This window comes from Primulina eburnea, chromosome 6, assembly GCF_022965805.1.
Source record: "Primulina eburnea isolate SZY01 chromosome 6, ASM2296580v1, whole genome shotgun sequence".
Lineage (NCBI taxonomy): Eukaryota > Viridiplantae > Streptophyta > Magnoliopsida > Lamiales > Gesneriaceae > Primulina > Primulina eburnea.
Genome location: NC_133106.1, coordinates 21,939,664 through 21,955,780, shown reverse-complemented (window position 1 = coordinate 21,955,780; position 16,117 = coordinate 21,939,664). Strand labels below are relative to the sequence as shown.

The 16,117-nt window shown below is 33.9% G+C and overlaps 2 protein-coding genes across 2 annotated transcripts; both read right to left on the bottom strand.

Annotated features, from left to right (window-relative positions):
• Positions 1 to 404: 404 nt before the first annotated feature.
• Positions 405 to 3,554, bottom strand: LOC140833877 (inactive beta-amylase 9-like). Its single transcript, XM_073198357.1, has 3 exons — positions 3,104 to 3,554; positions 1,580 to 2,062; positions 405 to 1,473 (listed from the first exon to the last, which is right to left on the bottom strand). Exons 1-3 carry the CDS (start codon positions 3,365 to 3,367, stop codon positions 598 to 600), a joined length of 1,623 nt encoding a protein of 540 aa, XP_073054458.1. The 5' UTR covers positions 3,368 to 3,554; the 3' UTR covers positions 405 to 597.
• Positions 3,555 to 5,465: 1,911 nt separating this feature from the next.
• Positions 5,466 to 10,185, bottom strand: LOC140833876 (probable serine/threonine-protein kinase At1g54610). Its single transcript, XM_073198356.1, has 7 exons — positions 9,085 to 10,185; positions 8,684 to 8,968; positions 8,227 to 8,544; positions 6,760 to 6,987; positions 6,542 to 6,642; positions 6,281 to 6,398; positions 5,466 to 5,984 (listed from the first exon to the last, which is right to left on the bottom strand). The coding sequence occupies exons 1-7, from the start codon at positions 9,490 to 9,492 to the stop codon at positions 5,679 to 5,681; spliced, it is 1,764 nt and encodes a 587-aa protein (XP_073054457.1). The 5' UTR covers positions 9,493 to 10,185; the 3' UTR covers positions 5,466 to 5,678.
• Between the last annotated feature and the right edge of the window lie 5,932 nt (positions 10,186 to 16,117).

The window sequence follows — 16,117 nt, the reverse complement described above, 5'->3', positions numbered from 1 at the left end:
AATTATATTATTTTGATGCTGTCATATCGCATATTATATTGTTGAAACCAATTAGTTTATACGTATATAGACAAATATTATGTGATAGCTCTGCAATGTTATTTTGATTTTGATATATTAGTTCAGACATTTCTAGGCAATATACCATACCAGTCAAGGCATCGATTAGCTCGTGTATGAAATATTGAATTATACATAATATAAAGATGATAAATCAATATATTTAGATAAGACAATGTTGCATTATACTAATCTTTTGTAAAATTGGATTCAAACATTTTAAAATGAAGATGAATAATCAATCAAAGTCTAATCATCCGCGCTAAGAGGTGTCTTAGTTTACAATCTATCATATCCCAAAGGAACAGTGATTCAGAACAAATTCCACAAAAAACAGGTTCATGTCACTTTGAAAGACCAACATTACAGTCTTTTTGATAATTAGATACACCATGATAAAACTGAACTGCTCAGCTTAAACTTCTGCTATACATTGTGCCAAATCGTCACACTGATGGAATGTTAATTATACATGCCATATAGATTTGAAACATAGACTATGTATTTAATTGTACGTAGAGAGAACAACTTTTTAAGCTAAGCAACTTGCATCTTGAGATCCATACCATGGAGGGACTTGACAGTTTCATCTCCTTCTGCCGGTAAGTCATCTAAACTTTGAATCGGTTGCTTTAGGCACCGTGTGAATTGAGTGAACAAAGGAAAATGCTGAGGAGAAAAGAAATAAGCTCCCATTCTTTGATATGTGAACAAGTCCGTTGCTACATTTTCGTCTAACAGAACCTTCTTGATCTGTTCAAAACCTGAGGAATCACCCAAAGCTGATGAGTTTTGGCCAGATATTTTGACTCCATGATCTCTGCAAGAAGATGTTATTTGCTTGAGTAACATTTCTGGGCTCGAGAGAGATGCAGCTGACTGGTGGTCGTCTGATAGGTCCATTCCAGGGAGTATCATTTTGCATGAATTTCTTGAGAAGATTTCAGCAATGGCATTGTAACCACCTCTGTTATCGGTGTTGTAGAATCCAGCTGCTAGCTCAGAAGGGTGGGATCGGGATCTATACCAGGAATGGGTTAGAGGAACTTTACCAGAAATTGTAATCGGCATGTCTTTGAAGGTTGATGCAGCGAGCGACAAGATTCGATCTCCATGAGATACCAAAAGGTTCGAGTACCAACAGAGAAAAAAATCACCATACAGGCTCTCCCAAGATCCACCATTCTCCATGAAGAAACCTCTAGAAATTGGATTATGGTCATCGTAGCTGGGAGAATCATGGGGACCCCCGAGTCCCCATAGAGGGTTTCCATGCATTTCGGCATGGTGCTTAAGATCGCTAAGCATAAATTTGTCATAACACTGGAATTCTCCAGCTCCATTGCTATTGACTGAATGGTGGTGAGATGGGTATCGAAGCTCACCTTCTGGTCCAAGACCAATTGATATAGCCTATAGCGCAAACACATCGATAAAAAACCAAAAATCAGCATCTCATATTACAAGCTAGACAAAAAATGTCCATTATCTGCTACTCTACCAATATAAATGATCTTACCGTGATTGTAGAACCCAAGAAACCTGAGAATGTGGATTTGAAATTATCGCAAAACGCTTTATATACTTCAACTGGAGTCTTTCCATCTAAAACAGGAAGATCATCCACAGCTAACGACAGACAATTTTTGTATTGCAGGCCTGAGCGATCTGTGAAATAGATACCCGGTTCAGATTCACCGACTCGAGAAACCCATGCTGGAAGTTGGATTTTGTGTTCTTCTGATGAATGGAAACAGAGAGACACGTGAAGTTTAAGACCCAATTCTTGAACCATTTCCACAACAGCGAGGTAGCTTGTCCATTGATACTTTCCCATGGCTTCCTTCTCAGCTACACCCCAGTAAACTGGGAGTTCCACACCATCAATGCCCAATAATTTCAAAGCTTTCAGCCCAGTCGCGATTGCTCGTGTATGGTTTATCGTGTTGCAGTTAGAGACAGTATCAAGTGGCAGTCCGACGTACAATTTCAGACCATCAACCTGCAAGGATCCAGAAAAAAATTGCTTATTCAGACTTTCTACGATCACGGAACAATAAGCTAATGCAGGATATAAGCATCGCTATTTTATCAAGTAAACAACAAATGGAAAAGAATCACCCTGAAATAGAATCAATATGTGATTACAAACAATGTTATTGTATTTTGAGTCCATTTCAAAATTTTCTTTTGCACATATTTGATGTCACATCCCTTGATGCTTTGACTAATTTTTTGTCGCGGCTCTGCTATAATGACTTGATACTCGCACTTTACAACTCTCTTCTCTATACCTTTACTTCTATACCATAATAAACTAGAGTGCGTTCATCGTCCCTTTCGGTATATCCGTCTCAATTTTAAAAAATATCCCTCCTTTCTATAATCTTTAGTTATCAATTTATCATGTCATCAACATTTAGAATAGTTCTCAATTTTTAGAAATATCCCTCTTTTCTATAATCTTTAGTTGTCGACTTATCATGCCATCAACATTTAGAATAGTTATTTTCTTCAAAAAAAGATACAAAATATCCTAAATTCTATAATTTAAAGTCATTTAACATTGATGTGCCCACATACCGCATATGTACAAAGTGTATGGATGCCAATATTTGAAGAAGACCTGCTTTGATTTTGGGTATAAATGTTGTCAAACAGAGAATATTCAAGATTTCGATTTTACAAGTATATATATATACACAAAATATTTTTTGAGAAATGGAAATTATTAGCAAAAACAGACACGGTTCTTACCTAAAGTCTAAAGGAACATGCTGATAAAAATTCAAAATCCGGGATGAACCCATGAGCCTAGCCTCCCAGTGATCAGAAACATACTAATTACAAAGAAATCAAAGCTGTTCTCTCAGAAAAACAAATATTATACCGCCTTCTAGACAAGTTGAACCATTCAAAAGGATAATGAAAATAATAACAAATATTTAGCCTAAAAAAACATAAGCAACAGCATCAATAAGTTCCCAAAATGTTATATTAGCATGATGGAACAAAATATACGGATGCATCAGAGGAAGCTTACAGGAACTGTTCTTGAAATATTTGAAGCTTTATCGGGAACAACCGAAACCCCATTTTCAGAAGTGGCAGAGGCTCTGAGAGTGAAACCAAAGACAGATTTTGAAGGCCAAACCAAGCTACGACCAAAATTACACCCCTTTGAGTAATTATGACTGTTCTTCAAATTACACTCCCTAGCATTCAAATTCTTGCTAAAACTAAAGAACCCGACATCATTATTTCTTCCGAGATTCACCTGCAAACTTCCCATCACTGAAACCTCCATATTTAGGAATCAAGATTGCTAATAAGACAAAGATTTGGCTCAGCAAGCAAAAAGATTGAATCTTTTTTCGCTATTATGTTCAAGAAAATGGATGAAGACTTGTACAGAGTATTGGATTTCTTCAGGTTAATGGGTTTTGATTCAAGTGGAGGAGGAGAAAAAGGGTTCACTGATTTGTGTGAAATTTATGGGGTATATAGGCAACATCGTAGTGGATAAGGAGGAAACGTGGATTTAATATTAATATTTTATAGAAAAAGTGCAGCGGAGAAAGTTTTATGACACGTGTCAATTTGTGGTGGGATAAAACCTATCAACACGTAGACGATAATTTTTTATCTGCATTTATAGATATTTACATACAATAAATATTTAATTTTTCCATTAAGTATATCATCAAGCTTTTAAATTTTTTCCCCCTTTTTTAGGTGTGATACATTGGGAAAACTATATTTTTTTTATCATAAAATTTGCATGTTTATCTTATTTGGTTTTGAAATCGAAAAATTCATGATCTTAGTTGAATAATTTATATTTTTTTCAATTTTATTTATTTTTTTATCAAAATGTTGACTTCACATCGGACACATTAATAATATATTTTTCGACGTCAACTACTTTCGACGACACATCATCATTTTCTATATCACGTCAATAGTTCAATGAAAAACCATAAAGATTAAAAAAATTAATGAACTGAAAGAATGTAAATCTCCCATCTCTTTCATCGATTATAATTACAATAATAAAAATAATAATAATAATATATATATATGTGTGTGTGTGTGTGTGTTATGAAAATTTGGCTAAAAAAAATTTTCCTGGTGAAAAAGAAAATACTTTGAACTTGGATCACAAGATTTTTTTGTTGATAACAGAAGTTTAGTTAAATAATTGTGAGTATGATTAAGTGAAACGTGGCAGAAGCCAGGACTGATTGATTTGCACGGATTCCCCCAATCATTGAGCAGATTCTTTGACAATATGATTCATTTCCACCTTGGAAACGTTGTTACCGAAAGTTAGCAGCAAGATGTGGATAAGGTTTTGCTTGTCTTGATATGGATATACTTAGTATCCATTGTTTTAACTGCAAATCTACTTATCTTGAAATGGTTCCACTGATAATGTTATCTTTTAAAAAATTACTTGATATATAGATCCATTGGCCTGGTTGATTCTAGATGTGATCATGCAAATCTTATTTTTCTTGGATGAATTTGATGTAAATAAGTCAAATACTAGTAAAAATTCAAACTTAAGAACAAGGAATAAATTTAGCTTTCATTTCTGTTGTAAATCCTTCATGTAAACAGGATAGACTCCCATTCGTGCTCCACAAGCTGCATCTTGTGGCTATTGTGATTTATTTACCAAGGAATGGACAAACACACAAAATGCCACCGTATGTCAATCATCAACCCCAAATGCTCATAAAATAACATTGATTCCAGAGCGAATGGATTTGTATTTGTTTGGTGAACAAAACAACGTGGCCTGCTATCCTTTGCAAATAATATAAGGAATGAGTTGTGCTATGTTATATATTGAATTTGCTTTGGGCCAACTCCTAAAGATGCTCCACTAGGCAAACATCCTGTGAAGGTGTTAATGCCTCAAATTTGACTGGGTAGCAGAAAACATGAAAGATTTTTTCTCAGCTGAACTGCAGCTAAATCTTTATGGCAAAGTAGTGGATTTGGTTTTCTAGTGAGTCTGCAACCTAGGGATCCTACCGTCCCAGTGTTGACTCTTCCAACTGAGTACACGTCCTAATGCTCGACCGCTAATCAGTTTCGCTCCATCGGTAGTCGCAAACAATGGTCCAATTATTCTATGAGTGGGTCTGCGGTGAGACGGTCTCACGTATTACGGATCGAGCCGATATATATTTGGAGTTAAAAGTAATTCTTTAAGCTTAAAAAACAATATTTTTTTACTGGTCCGGTCGGGTAGGAGATTGAGTGCAAGGTTCTTACCGACATAAAGAAACATGAAAACAAAACCCCTGTAGAACACATGCTCCAGCCAAGAAAGATGCTTTCAAATAGAATCATTTTCATGCAAATTGCATATGACACAAGGATCGTCATAAAAAGAAGACAAAATTTAAAAGCTTTAACAATGCATTAAAAAAGTTCACCAGGATCCAAAAAATTAATTGCAACAAGAAATAACAGTAACATTTTAAAAAAATAGAGAAAATTTACCTCAGAAGTGTCGGTTTCCGGCTCAGATATAACACACAAAACTGCAGTACCTGCACTTTCATTTGTTCATCTGTTGATATAATTATGTAAATAACTCTATATTACATGGTATCTTTCTCGTTATTTCTGATATAATTCTTATCCTTTCGATAATCCTTCTTTGATGGCTTCAACTTTCTTCTTGGAGCACCAACACCTGCTGGATCAGCCAATGGACCGGACCATGTCTGAATCGGATCTTTCGAGTAGGAGAAGTTCATGGAACTGAAGGGAACATCAGGAGGATCAAAGGTTGGATCGACATGATTAGATGAACCTGAAGGAAAACCAAGCCCTCCATCTTGGTGGGGAGGAGGGAATTTTTCGCTTTTGCTCTTCGCATTTGCATGAGTAATGAGTCGTCGTCTCTGTTTCATTGGGTTCAAATAAATTGTCACCAATACACAATTTACGAGTTCTCTCTCTATATATCCTTCAGATACGATTTCATGACAGTGACATAGTTACAAACCAATTCATATATATTAGTTGCAGAAGCACACAACAAATAATCACCAAACCACAGCTCTGTGGCCGAAGATTTTGCTCTTTTGAAATATAAGGCGAAGGGCAAAAACAATTTGTTAATAAGAGATGCACTAGATCTGATGAAAATATGCAAATCTAACGAGAGGGAGAGAGATGTATTGAATAAATGCCATACATCAATACTGGTTTGCAGCTCGGCATTGGCTTCAGGAGCAGCCATTGGCCGCATCCCTCGTTCACGAACACGAGCTTTCTTCCCACCATCGGCATGAGCTTTACCGGTAGCTCTTAACCTATGACCACATAACTCAAGTCAGATACTTAAAACATAACAGATCTTAAAATTGCTCATCAGCCTAACAGTAAGAATGTAATATATGTTGACGTAATAAATGCACAATCTTTCTTCAACTAGAAAAACAAAAGTTCTGTAAACCTTCGAGATTCTTCGTCACGACGCTTAGCATCTATTTCCTTACTCGGTGGATACTTTGGAAGGCTAGAAGGATCACATGCATAAGGATTGGTTAAGAAGAACTGTAAAAAGACAAAAGGATAGCCCGTTAGTCAGTTTGATTTATATTCTAAAGGTTAGTTTCTTGATTTATCAGAAACCATGTGACAAAAGATTGACAGCAGGAAAAGAGAGCTCACTTCACTCTTGAGTGCAGCTGTAGCAGTTTGACGTTCACTTGGATCGATTGAAAGTAAAGTATCAATTAAAGGCAATGAACATTGGGGGAAATCCTTAAAAGTCTCCTTAATGCATCTTTTATACGATTGTTGGGGTTTAAATATGGTTGCATGAGGAAGCCTTGACTTCTTCCAGTATTCTTCAGATGGAGAGCCACATAGCTTGAAAATCCTGTGCAGTTGTTCCACCTGAGCAACAAGTACGTATTCAATAATGGATACAAAGCGGCGGTTGCATAACACAAAACGTAGTTGAAACATTTTCTTACAACTTAAGAGACTAAAAAAAACAGCCAACAAAACTTCAGGATAAGCTATAGCAATTTTACTGTAGATGCACGGAACTGCGACAATGGGTGGGACAAACGAGCAGATCATCTGAGAGATACTTACAAGTTAAAATAACATGTAAACATCTGGTGGGATTGTGGAGCTGCTAGACACAAGCCCATTGAACCAAGTAATCGATCATTGGGCTAACACAAATTTCACTAAATTTTGTTCTGACGATTTTGTTCTGACTTGGTGTGCCTCAAGCTAACAAATTGTGATAGGTTTCTCTACTGACCATTAAACATGCACAGTGTAATTTAACAGATATCACATGCCTTTTACCACTGATTTATTGAAAAAGAAGCTTTGTGATAATCCCAGACACATACTTAAAAGCACATTGTTTATTCATATAAGTTCAAGGTTCTAAAAATCGCATTGCATGATGAAGCGTTACAATCAAGCTTCAAGTTCTACAAGTTTAAACGGCTATAATACAAGATTAATTGTAAAAAATGGATTTAGTTTTACTGATTATATCATGTCAATCAATAGATTATAACACAAATATATAAAATTAATGAAAATATGCATAAATTTTCAAATTCTGAAAAACACAAGTCCCAAATTTACAAATAATAATATTTCTAAGTTACTAGTTCTTTATTTCTTCCTTAATCTCATCTTCTATATTTTCCAATGCAAGATTAGCTTTTATGTCGGTTTCTTTAAGGTTTTTTTGTTTAACAATTTTATATTATCAAATATTTATTATTTCAAAACTTAAAAGTTAACTTTCATGAAAAAAGGTTAGCTTAAAATTTTATTAAAACGCTTGTGCTTTTTCACACTTAATTGTTAATTCTGTCAACCTCAAACTGACCATATTTTTCTTTTCTTCTGTCGCCCAAATGGATGCCTTTCATATACATTTCACGCTTAATCACACTTTTTAAACACACATCCATAAAGAAATTTCCAGCTAAAATAAAGAAGCCAAACCAATCAATATCTCATGAATACAGCCATTTATGAAGAGAATTAAGACCAAAAACTGTGATATTGTACCTACTATGAACATAATATGCTCATAAGTAGTATGTTAGAGAAATAAACGGTTACAAAGGAAGTAGATTTAACTGCTACAGAATGTACCTCTGTGCGCCCAGTCATGATGGGCTTCCCAGCAAATAGCTCAGCCAAAATGCACCCGGCACTCCACAAGTCCACCCCTACACCATACTCCGTGGCACCAAGAAGAAGCTCTGGTGGCCTATACCAAAGAGTAACCACACGACTCGTCATTGGCTGCCTGTTATTAGGGTCAAAAGTAGAAGCCAATCCAAAATCAGCAATCTTGAGAACTCCTCCATCATCAATAAGGAGATTGGAACCCTTGATATCTCGGTGCAACACATGCCGGTTGTGGCAGTGCTCGAGTCCAGACAATAACTGATGCATATAGCATTTCACCTACAATAATCCCAAAAAAAAAACAAAAAACTTACAGGATCAACTCCAAATGGCATTAAAATTCAAGCCATAAAAGCACAGAAAAGGCTGTTGAAAAAAAAAACATTGTATAAACCAAGAAAGATGAATTGAATCCAACCTGAGGCTCTGTAAACTTGATCCCAGGGCTAGAAGAAAGGCCAGCCAAATCATGCTCCATGTAATCGAAAACCAAGTACAAACTACATGACATTCTTGATGTCACCAATCCGTGCAACTTCACGATGTTTGGATGATCCAGGCGTCGCAAAATCAAAATCTCCCTAGCCATAAACCTCACACTCTCAGGCTCCAGATTGTCGAATCTAACCTTCTTCAATGCCACGATCTTCCCTGATATGGCATCTCTAGCTTTATACACATTACTATAAGTACCTTGCCCAATCTAACCACAATAATCGAGAACATAAAACACAAAAAACTTAGAACATAATAACTAAATAAATAAACATTAGAACATCATAAACTAGTATACTCAGATGTAGTAGCATCACTATTTACCTTATCTATTTTTTCAAACGAATCTGCACGTCGAGGAGTCCATCCGTTGATAGCCTCTCCTGCCACAGCAGAGAGCCAAGATGGCCATCCAGCTGCCACTTGCTCACCATGAATGTGCATAGGGGGGTTACTTAATCTAGGATTTGGCCTAGACCTCCTCCTCTCACCTTTTTGCCGCCTTCTGCTTCCCTCCTTCCGCTCTTCCTCCTTTGTATCCTCGCCATTCTGGACTTCGCCGCCGCCGCCTTCTTCCTCAGATTTACTTACTGGGTCAACTACTACTTTCTCTCTCCTCCCAGAAGGCACAGACAGACCTTTTTTTCCTCCCTTACCTCTCCCCTTTCCAGCTACAACCTCGCCACTTGGCGGCCCAGAAGATGAAATCTCTCTCCCGAAAACACACCCCATATCTCGAGAACCCTAAATTCATTTGTCACCACATCACACACCTGTACCTCATCCAGAACCCACCAAAAAAACACACACAAAAAATCTAACTCTAAAGCACACACAAAAATCAAACTTTCAAATCAGATCAAAACCATACTCTTCACTCAATCCACTAGAGGTTCAAGATTATTCGAATTTAAGCAACTAAACCAAATGGGTTTTAATTAATCGACTAAATAAACACTTAGAAGCGTGCACAACAAGCAATTAAACAAAGCAATAATCTCGCAGTCTGCAGCACACAGGAAAAATCCTAGCTTTCCCCCCAAAATATGCAGTGTGGCAATAATAATACAGCTAAAGCCCGCGATTTATGGAAGTCGAGTACAATATGCTAACTAGACAATATACCTCCAAAAGGTAAAAACAATAGTGTTTGACGATTTATTTGCCCGATAGCTGTGCTTTTTTTTTCCAGGTGGGAACGGAAAAAGATCAGATAGTGAATTAAAGCTTGCAAAGTTGAATTCCTACTTTCCAGTTTGGTCAAATATGGGAAAATATTGTAATTAATGTCAAAAATCAAGTGGAAAAACGATCAAGATTCAAGCTATCAGATCTGTGTTTTTCAGGTATATGATTGGTCAGTAATCATGCTCAAGAATTGAATATATGGAGAGAAGATTACTGTAAAAACTGAAGGAATGGAGAGCTTTTAGAATTTAAGTCAAGAAGAGTTACCATTTTATTTGTTTTTAATACAATTTTTTTATGATTGATTTGGATTATTATTTTTAGTTATATTTTATTAGAGGGTAGTTCCTATGTTCTGACTTGACAACATACAGTTTTACATATGTCTATATGTAACTAACCAACTTGATTGTTGAAATATTAAAACTTGCATTAAAAATTAAGAGAAAATTGCATATTTTGTCTTGTGTGTTTGTCTATTTACGGTTTTAGTCATATATATTATCAAATGTCAGTATTAGTATTATATTTTTTGTTTTTTGCTATTTTAGTTATTTTTCATAGAGAGTGTTGATGTCACGTACATTATATGTATCAGTGTCGCAGATCAACGTTACATCGAAAATTATTAAAATTACCAAGAAAATAAAGATAACGGACTAAAACTCTCGTTTGATAATATAAATTATCAAATTCGTTAAAAAACAAATGGCAAAAACTTGTGTGAGACGGTCTCACGGGTCGTATTTTGTGAGACGGGTCTTTATTTGGATAATCCATGAAAAAATATTACTTTTTATGCTAAGAATATTACTTTTTATTGTGAAAGTGGGTAGAGTTGACCCGTCTCACAGATTGTGATCCGTGAGACGGTTTCACATGAGACCTACTCAAAACAAAAATACAATTTTTTCAAAAATAAAATATCACAACTTTTAATATTTTTGAAAACTATAATATATATAAACAAAATAAAAAATTTAATCATTTGATATATCTAGTAAACTGAAATCTTAAAGCAGTGAAAAAAAATTGGCAGTTGATCCCTTGATCTCGTGACGGTGTATAAATTATTCATAAGGATCTCAAAACTTAATTGAAGTGCGTTAATTTTATGCAAGGCACAATATAAATAAGCTCGGAAAAAGTTTGGTTAATTTTGAACTTGAAATGATTTTGCCTTCCAAATATAAGATCGATTATTGTTTTATTACCTTTTATTTCGAATCATGATAGTTTTTACGTTTGCATATTTCGACAATCTATACATTTTATATGATTTGAATTAAATCTTAACAGTTATCGATAAGGCAAAAATTTATATGAGACGGTCTCACGGATCGTCTTTGTGAGACGAATCTCTTATTTAGATCACCCATGAAAAATTATTACATTTTATGCTAAGAGTATTACTTTTTATTGTGAATATGGGTAGGATTGACCCGTCTTACAGATTATGATCGACGGTCTCACATGAGATCTACTCTACCTATAATTAAACAAATTGTAAAATTCCGACTTGGCCCTTCGCACTTGAATCGAATTCTACTCCACCAATTGAATCGCCAACATGCCCTTTTTGGTTTTATTTTTGTTTAGGAGAGGAAGATTACAATTCGTCACAAACTTGAGAAATTGTCCGTTTATTACGACATAGATACCATCGGGTGAAAGACCTTTGGCAAAATATTGTTTTCCAAATATTACCAAAGGTTGAGTTTGGAAGCTAATGCATTATTCAGTATATCATAGGATTGAGGCTGCGCATTTCATCGTCATAAAAAAATCAACAAGTTTATCTTAAAGTTGACATATGTATAAGTTACGATATGTTGCACACTTACCGTACACATTTATGTGAGTACCGGTGATGTGATATTCATCTATTGTATCTGATGAAACATTAAAAAAAATTGTACATCTAATAGCTAAATGTCATTTCATAGGTGTTCACATAAATATGTACAGTTGGTTGTTGTTGCATATAAAAACTATATAATATATATGATTGGACAATAAAAATGGGAGTATGTTTCATGTGAGACCGTCTCACGGATCATAATCTGTGAGACGAGTCAACCCTACCCATATTCACAATAAAAAGTAATACTTTTAGCATAAAAAATAATACTTTTGTATGGGTGACCCAAATAAGAGATCCGTCTCACAGATACGACCCGTGAGACCGTCTCACACAAGTTTTTGCCTAAAAATGGATAACACGTTGAAACGATTGATCACGTAGGACTTGATAATTTGTTGAACCATGTAGGATTATGACACCTCAATTTGTTCTTATTTTCACGCCCCCATCTTTATAGCGACTCGTGCTTCGATCTAGTTCATGGGATTGTTCCATTAACGACTTTATTGTTTATTAATTTATTTGTACCAAATCCACTCCAGAATAAAAGCATAATCAAACAAGAAACAATCTAACAATTGACAATTGGAAAAATAAATATTTGAAAAAGAAGGATTTCGTGTGTTGTATTGCAAATTGTAGGCTTGACAATTCTTCTCCATGATGTTGTTTAAAAGTTTTTAGGAAATTCCTTAAAAAAAATTTACAGGAAAAAAAATGGATGGGGTTTTAATATTTTCTCATTGTAAGAAACTATTTTTGGGATAATAAACAAAAGAACTTTCATTGTATTTGTAAAAGAGCATATCTCCCGCGAGACTGGTCGACCTATCTGTTATGTATTATAATATTTTTTACATAAAAAATAATATTTTCATGGATCGGATAGGATTAGAGATACGTCTCACAAATTGAACCATTAGACTATCTCATATAAGTTTTCGTGATTTATAAATTGCCAAAAAAGTTTCACGGTAAAAATATTTACTAGTATTACACAAAATAAAATATTTTTTTGTCCACTGACTTGTTTCATTTTGTGTTTTGTTTCACTATTGTTGAGTTAAGCGTGAAAGAGTGAAAGTAGTACTGAGATGAGTGATATTCTGGGAAGTTGTCGTACGTCAAGCTACTGACGTTGTGCCGTTTAATCTGATTGGCTTAGTGGGCCATAAAAATTGTCACCAGATCTTAATGGATAATATTATCTCTGCTGAGGACAAGACAAATGGTAGAGAAAGAATAAGAGTGATCTCTAAAGGATACGAGACAACATCAGCAGATAGACACGCACATCCTCGGATTCATGGGCCTAACAGCCCGATCCATTAGCACCCAAGTAGGTGTACTCTGCGCTACTACAAGTATAAGAAAATAAATTTGAGTCTTGGCTGACAGCTATAGTTTTGGCCTAGTGGTAAATGCTTGATCCTAACAAGTAGTATAAGAGAGGTTAAAATCTTGTCTTGAATATTCCATACGCTCAAACTGATAACCATGTATTCATTCAACAAGATCCCGATGTTCTCCAGTGAGGAATTTGATTATTGAAAAATCATATGCCTGCTCATTTAGCTACACATGACGATGACATGTGGTATGTCATGACTAACAGACCCATGAAAATTATGAAAGCAAACACAGCTGTTGCTCTAAATGATGGAGCACCTCATCATATCGAAAACCCACGCGATGAGTCCATTGCCAAGGACATTTTGTACAAGACGCTGGATAAAAACACTTTCAGCAAGATCAAAATGTGTAGATCAGCTCAAGAAATTTGGGAGAAGCTGATTCAGTTGTGTGAAGGCAACGAGACGAAACGAAATGCGAACAGAGCAACTATAAGTTATTTGCAATTTACTCTCAAGTTTATTCAGTTTAAAAATCACATAATTTAGCTCTTACTTCATTGTTGTATTCGTAGCATTCAGGCCACTTGTTAGAGCTATTCAGTTATCAAACTGATAAGCAAAGAGGATGGCTAAGTGTTTCAGTTTGGTATTGTATAAGTCCAACTGAAGTGGATTATTACAAATATTTGTAGTCAATCAAAGTATTTTATTGAAATCATATCCTTGAGATAGAAATGGTGACGTATGAGCAGTTGAAGAGTCCGAACATCTATAAAATTCTTTGTGTTCATCATTCTATTCATTATGTTTTCAATACTTTATCCAAACTTGTTCAATCATCTTTCAGTTTATTTCCGCACTACAATTATCAGTTAAATGATTTATATCGACATACAAGATTTCTAAAAAAGTTCCTTAAATAGGTGATTTATATCCTAAAAGATTACATAAGCGAAGTGTTTATTCAACCCCTCTTTTAAACACTTCATCATCCTTAACCGATTCTAACAATTAATTTTTCAAAATTTGATTTTATTACATTAGCTTTCAATTTTTGACTATTCCGGTGAATTATTGATGTATCATAAAAATATTGACATATCATTAATTTTTTTAACGTAAATTATAAAAATACTGACTTGTAGCTGTCATACCAAAATTGCACCAAAATAAACGAAAATTAAAATTTAATATATCAAAACCAAAATTTGAAAATTTAATTTACGAAAACAAAAAAATGAGACAAGTTATTGAACCAAGAATATTATTTTTTCTTAAACAATTTCATTTATTATGGGGTAACACAAAATGAAGACTATAACTTTTTGTTTCTTGTTATACATTTTATAATCCCATTGTGAATAATAAAATATATTATTTTTAAACTACCAATAGACAATGTAACAGAGAGTATTTATTTCACATTTCTTTTTCATTAAAAAAATATTAAAGAGTGTAGACCATAGTTTTTGTTCATAGATGAGCAAAGATTTTATAATCTTTTTCATGATACACATAATGTATTGATTAAGCAAATTGGGAGTACTGCAATAATCAAGTTTAGTGAAAAGAGCTTTCGATTGGGATAATTTTTATAAATAATATTTGGAGAAGTTTTATATGAGAAAATTTATGACATTAGTATAAGCGAATATTTAATGCTATGAGATTTTCCAGATTCATTACAATAATTTTTTAATTTGTTTGTGGGTGTTAGGGAAAAAGTTTGTTACTGTTGGGATTAAACCTGAGATTTCGTCCTAAATTTGAGATATTGATATCAGACACATCGGTTAATTATTGGTATATATTTACAATTCATGATTTTCTATTTTTGGTTGGACCATTTAAAATCTTTGTAAACACTTGCAGATGATTAAGCATGTAGCATGCTTGGCATTCCATCATCATGCTTGTGAATAATGATTATTATTATTGATGAACTACTTATAATTTCACGTAACTATGCATGTTTTTTGGTATATATCGTAGCTCAAGATATATAAATTTTAAGGATTCAGCAGCTATGGTCATTTTTATGGTCGTTTTTCTACTTGAATATGTCGATCACGCACATCTATTAATACTAATGTTATATATATGAGAGCGATCGATACATAATGTTTGATCTATCTTATGATCTAAAATACTTGAGTTCAACCGTGATCCACTAAATATAATTTTGAAAAAAAGACAAGAACTCGGTCCTAAAACAATAATAAAAATTAATATATATATATATATATATATATAAACATTTTTAATAACAAATCATTGTTCACATATACCTAAAAATCCTACGTTAATTTGTCGATGTGATCGAATGATTGTATACAATCAAAATTAAAAGTTGATTGTTTTCATAAATGATATACTGAAATAAATAAAATTATATATCTATAAAAATTTTGCTGTCTAATATTTGCAGGTAATGACTTCACAACCCACTAGTCAAAGGATTCGTGCCATATATAATCATATTTACATAAATTAAAATATTATTATTTAACGTAATTTGATTTAAATAAATAAAAAGCATGGCTCGTTGCCTCATTGGTCAAGCTTGACCCGATCGATCCCATTTTTCATCATAAGATAATCCAAAAGTGAAACGAATGTGTATAAAAATATTTTTTACCTGTCAAACAAAAAACTATAAAATAAAGTCTCTGACGGTAAATTATTTATTTATATAATTAATTTCACATAATTTATTCCAAAATCCTCTCACTTCCTCACTTTTGTTATTATTATTTATTCACATGCAATTAATTTATTTAAATTCCACATGGCATGCAGCGTCAAATTACTAATTATTAGATTTTGAATTTTAATAACATATATTTTTAATAATTGTGAATTAGGGGATTCGATTGCTTACCACGAAATTATTTGGAATTGGAAGTGAAATATGTAGCAAGTGGGGATGACTTAACCATAAAAATGTCAA

Coding starts and splice junctions, on each gene's coding strand:
- LOC140833877 (XM_073198357.1), bottom strand. CDS start 3,367: ATGGAGGTTTCAGTGATGGGAAGTTTGCAGGTGAATCTCGGAAGAAAT. Junction 2,063..3,103: donor ATATTTCAAGAACAGTTCCT/GTAAGCTTCCTC, acceptor GGATCCTTGCAG/GTTGATGGTCTGAAATTGTA. Junction 1,474..1,579: donor TCTTGGGTTCTACAATCACG/GTAAGATCATTT, acceptor TTTGCGCTATAG/GCTATATCAATTGGTCTTGG.
- LOC140833876 (XM_073198356.1), bottom strand. CDS start 9,492: ATGGGGTGTGTTTTCGGGAGAGAGATTTCATCTTCTGGGCCGCCAAGT. Junction 8,545..8,683: donor TCAAGTTTACAGAGCCTCAG/GTTGGATTCAAT, acceptor GGATTATTGTAG/GTGAAATGCTATATGCATCA. Junction 5,985..6,280: donor AGCTGCAAACCAGTATTGAT/GTATGGCATTTA, acceptor CCAATGAAACAG/AGACGACGACTCATTACTCA.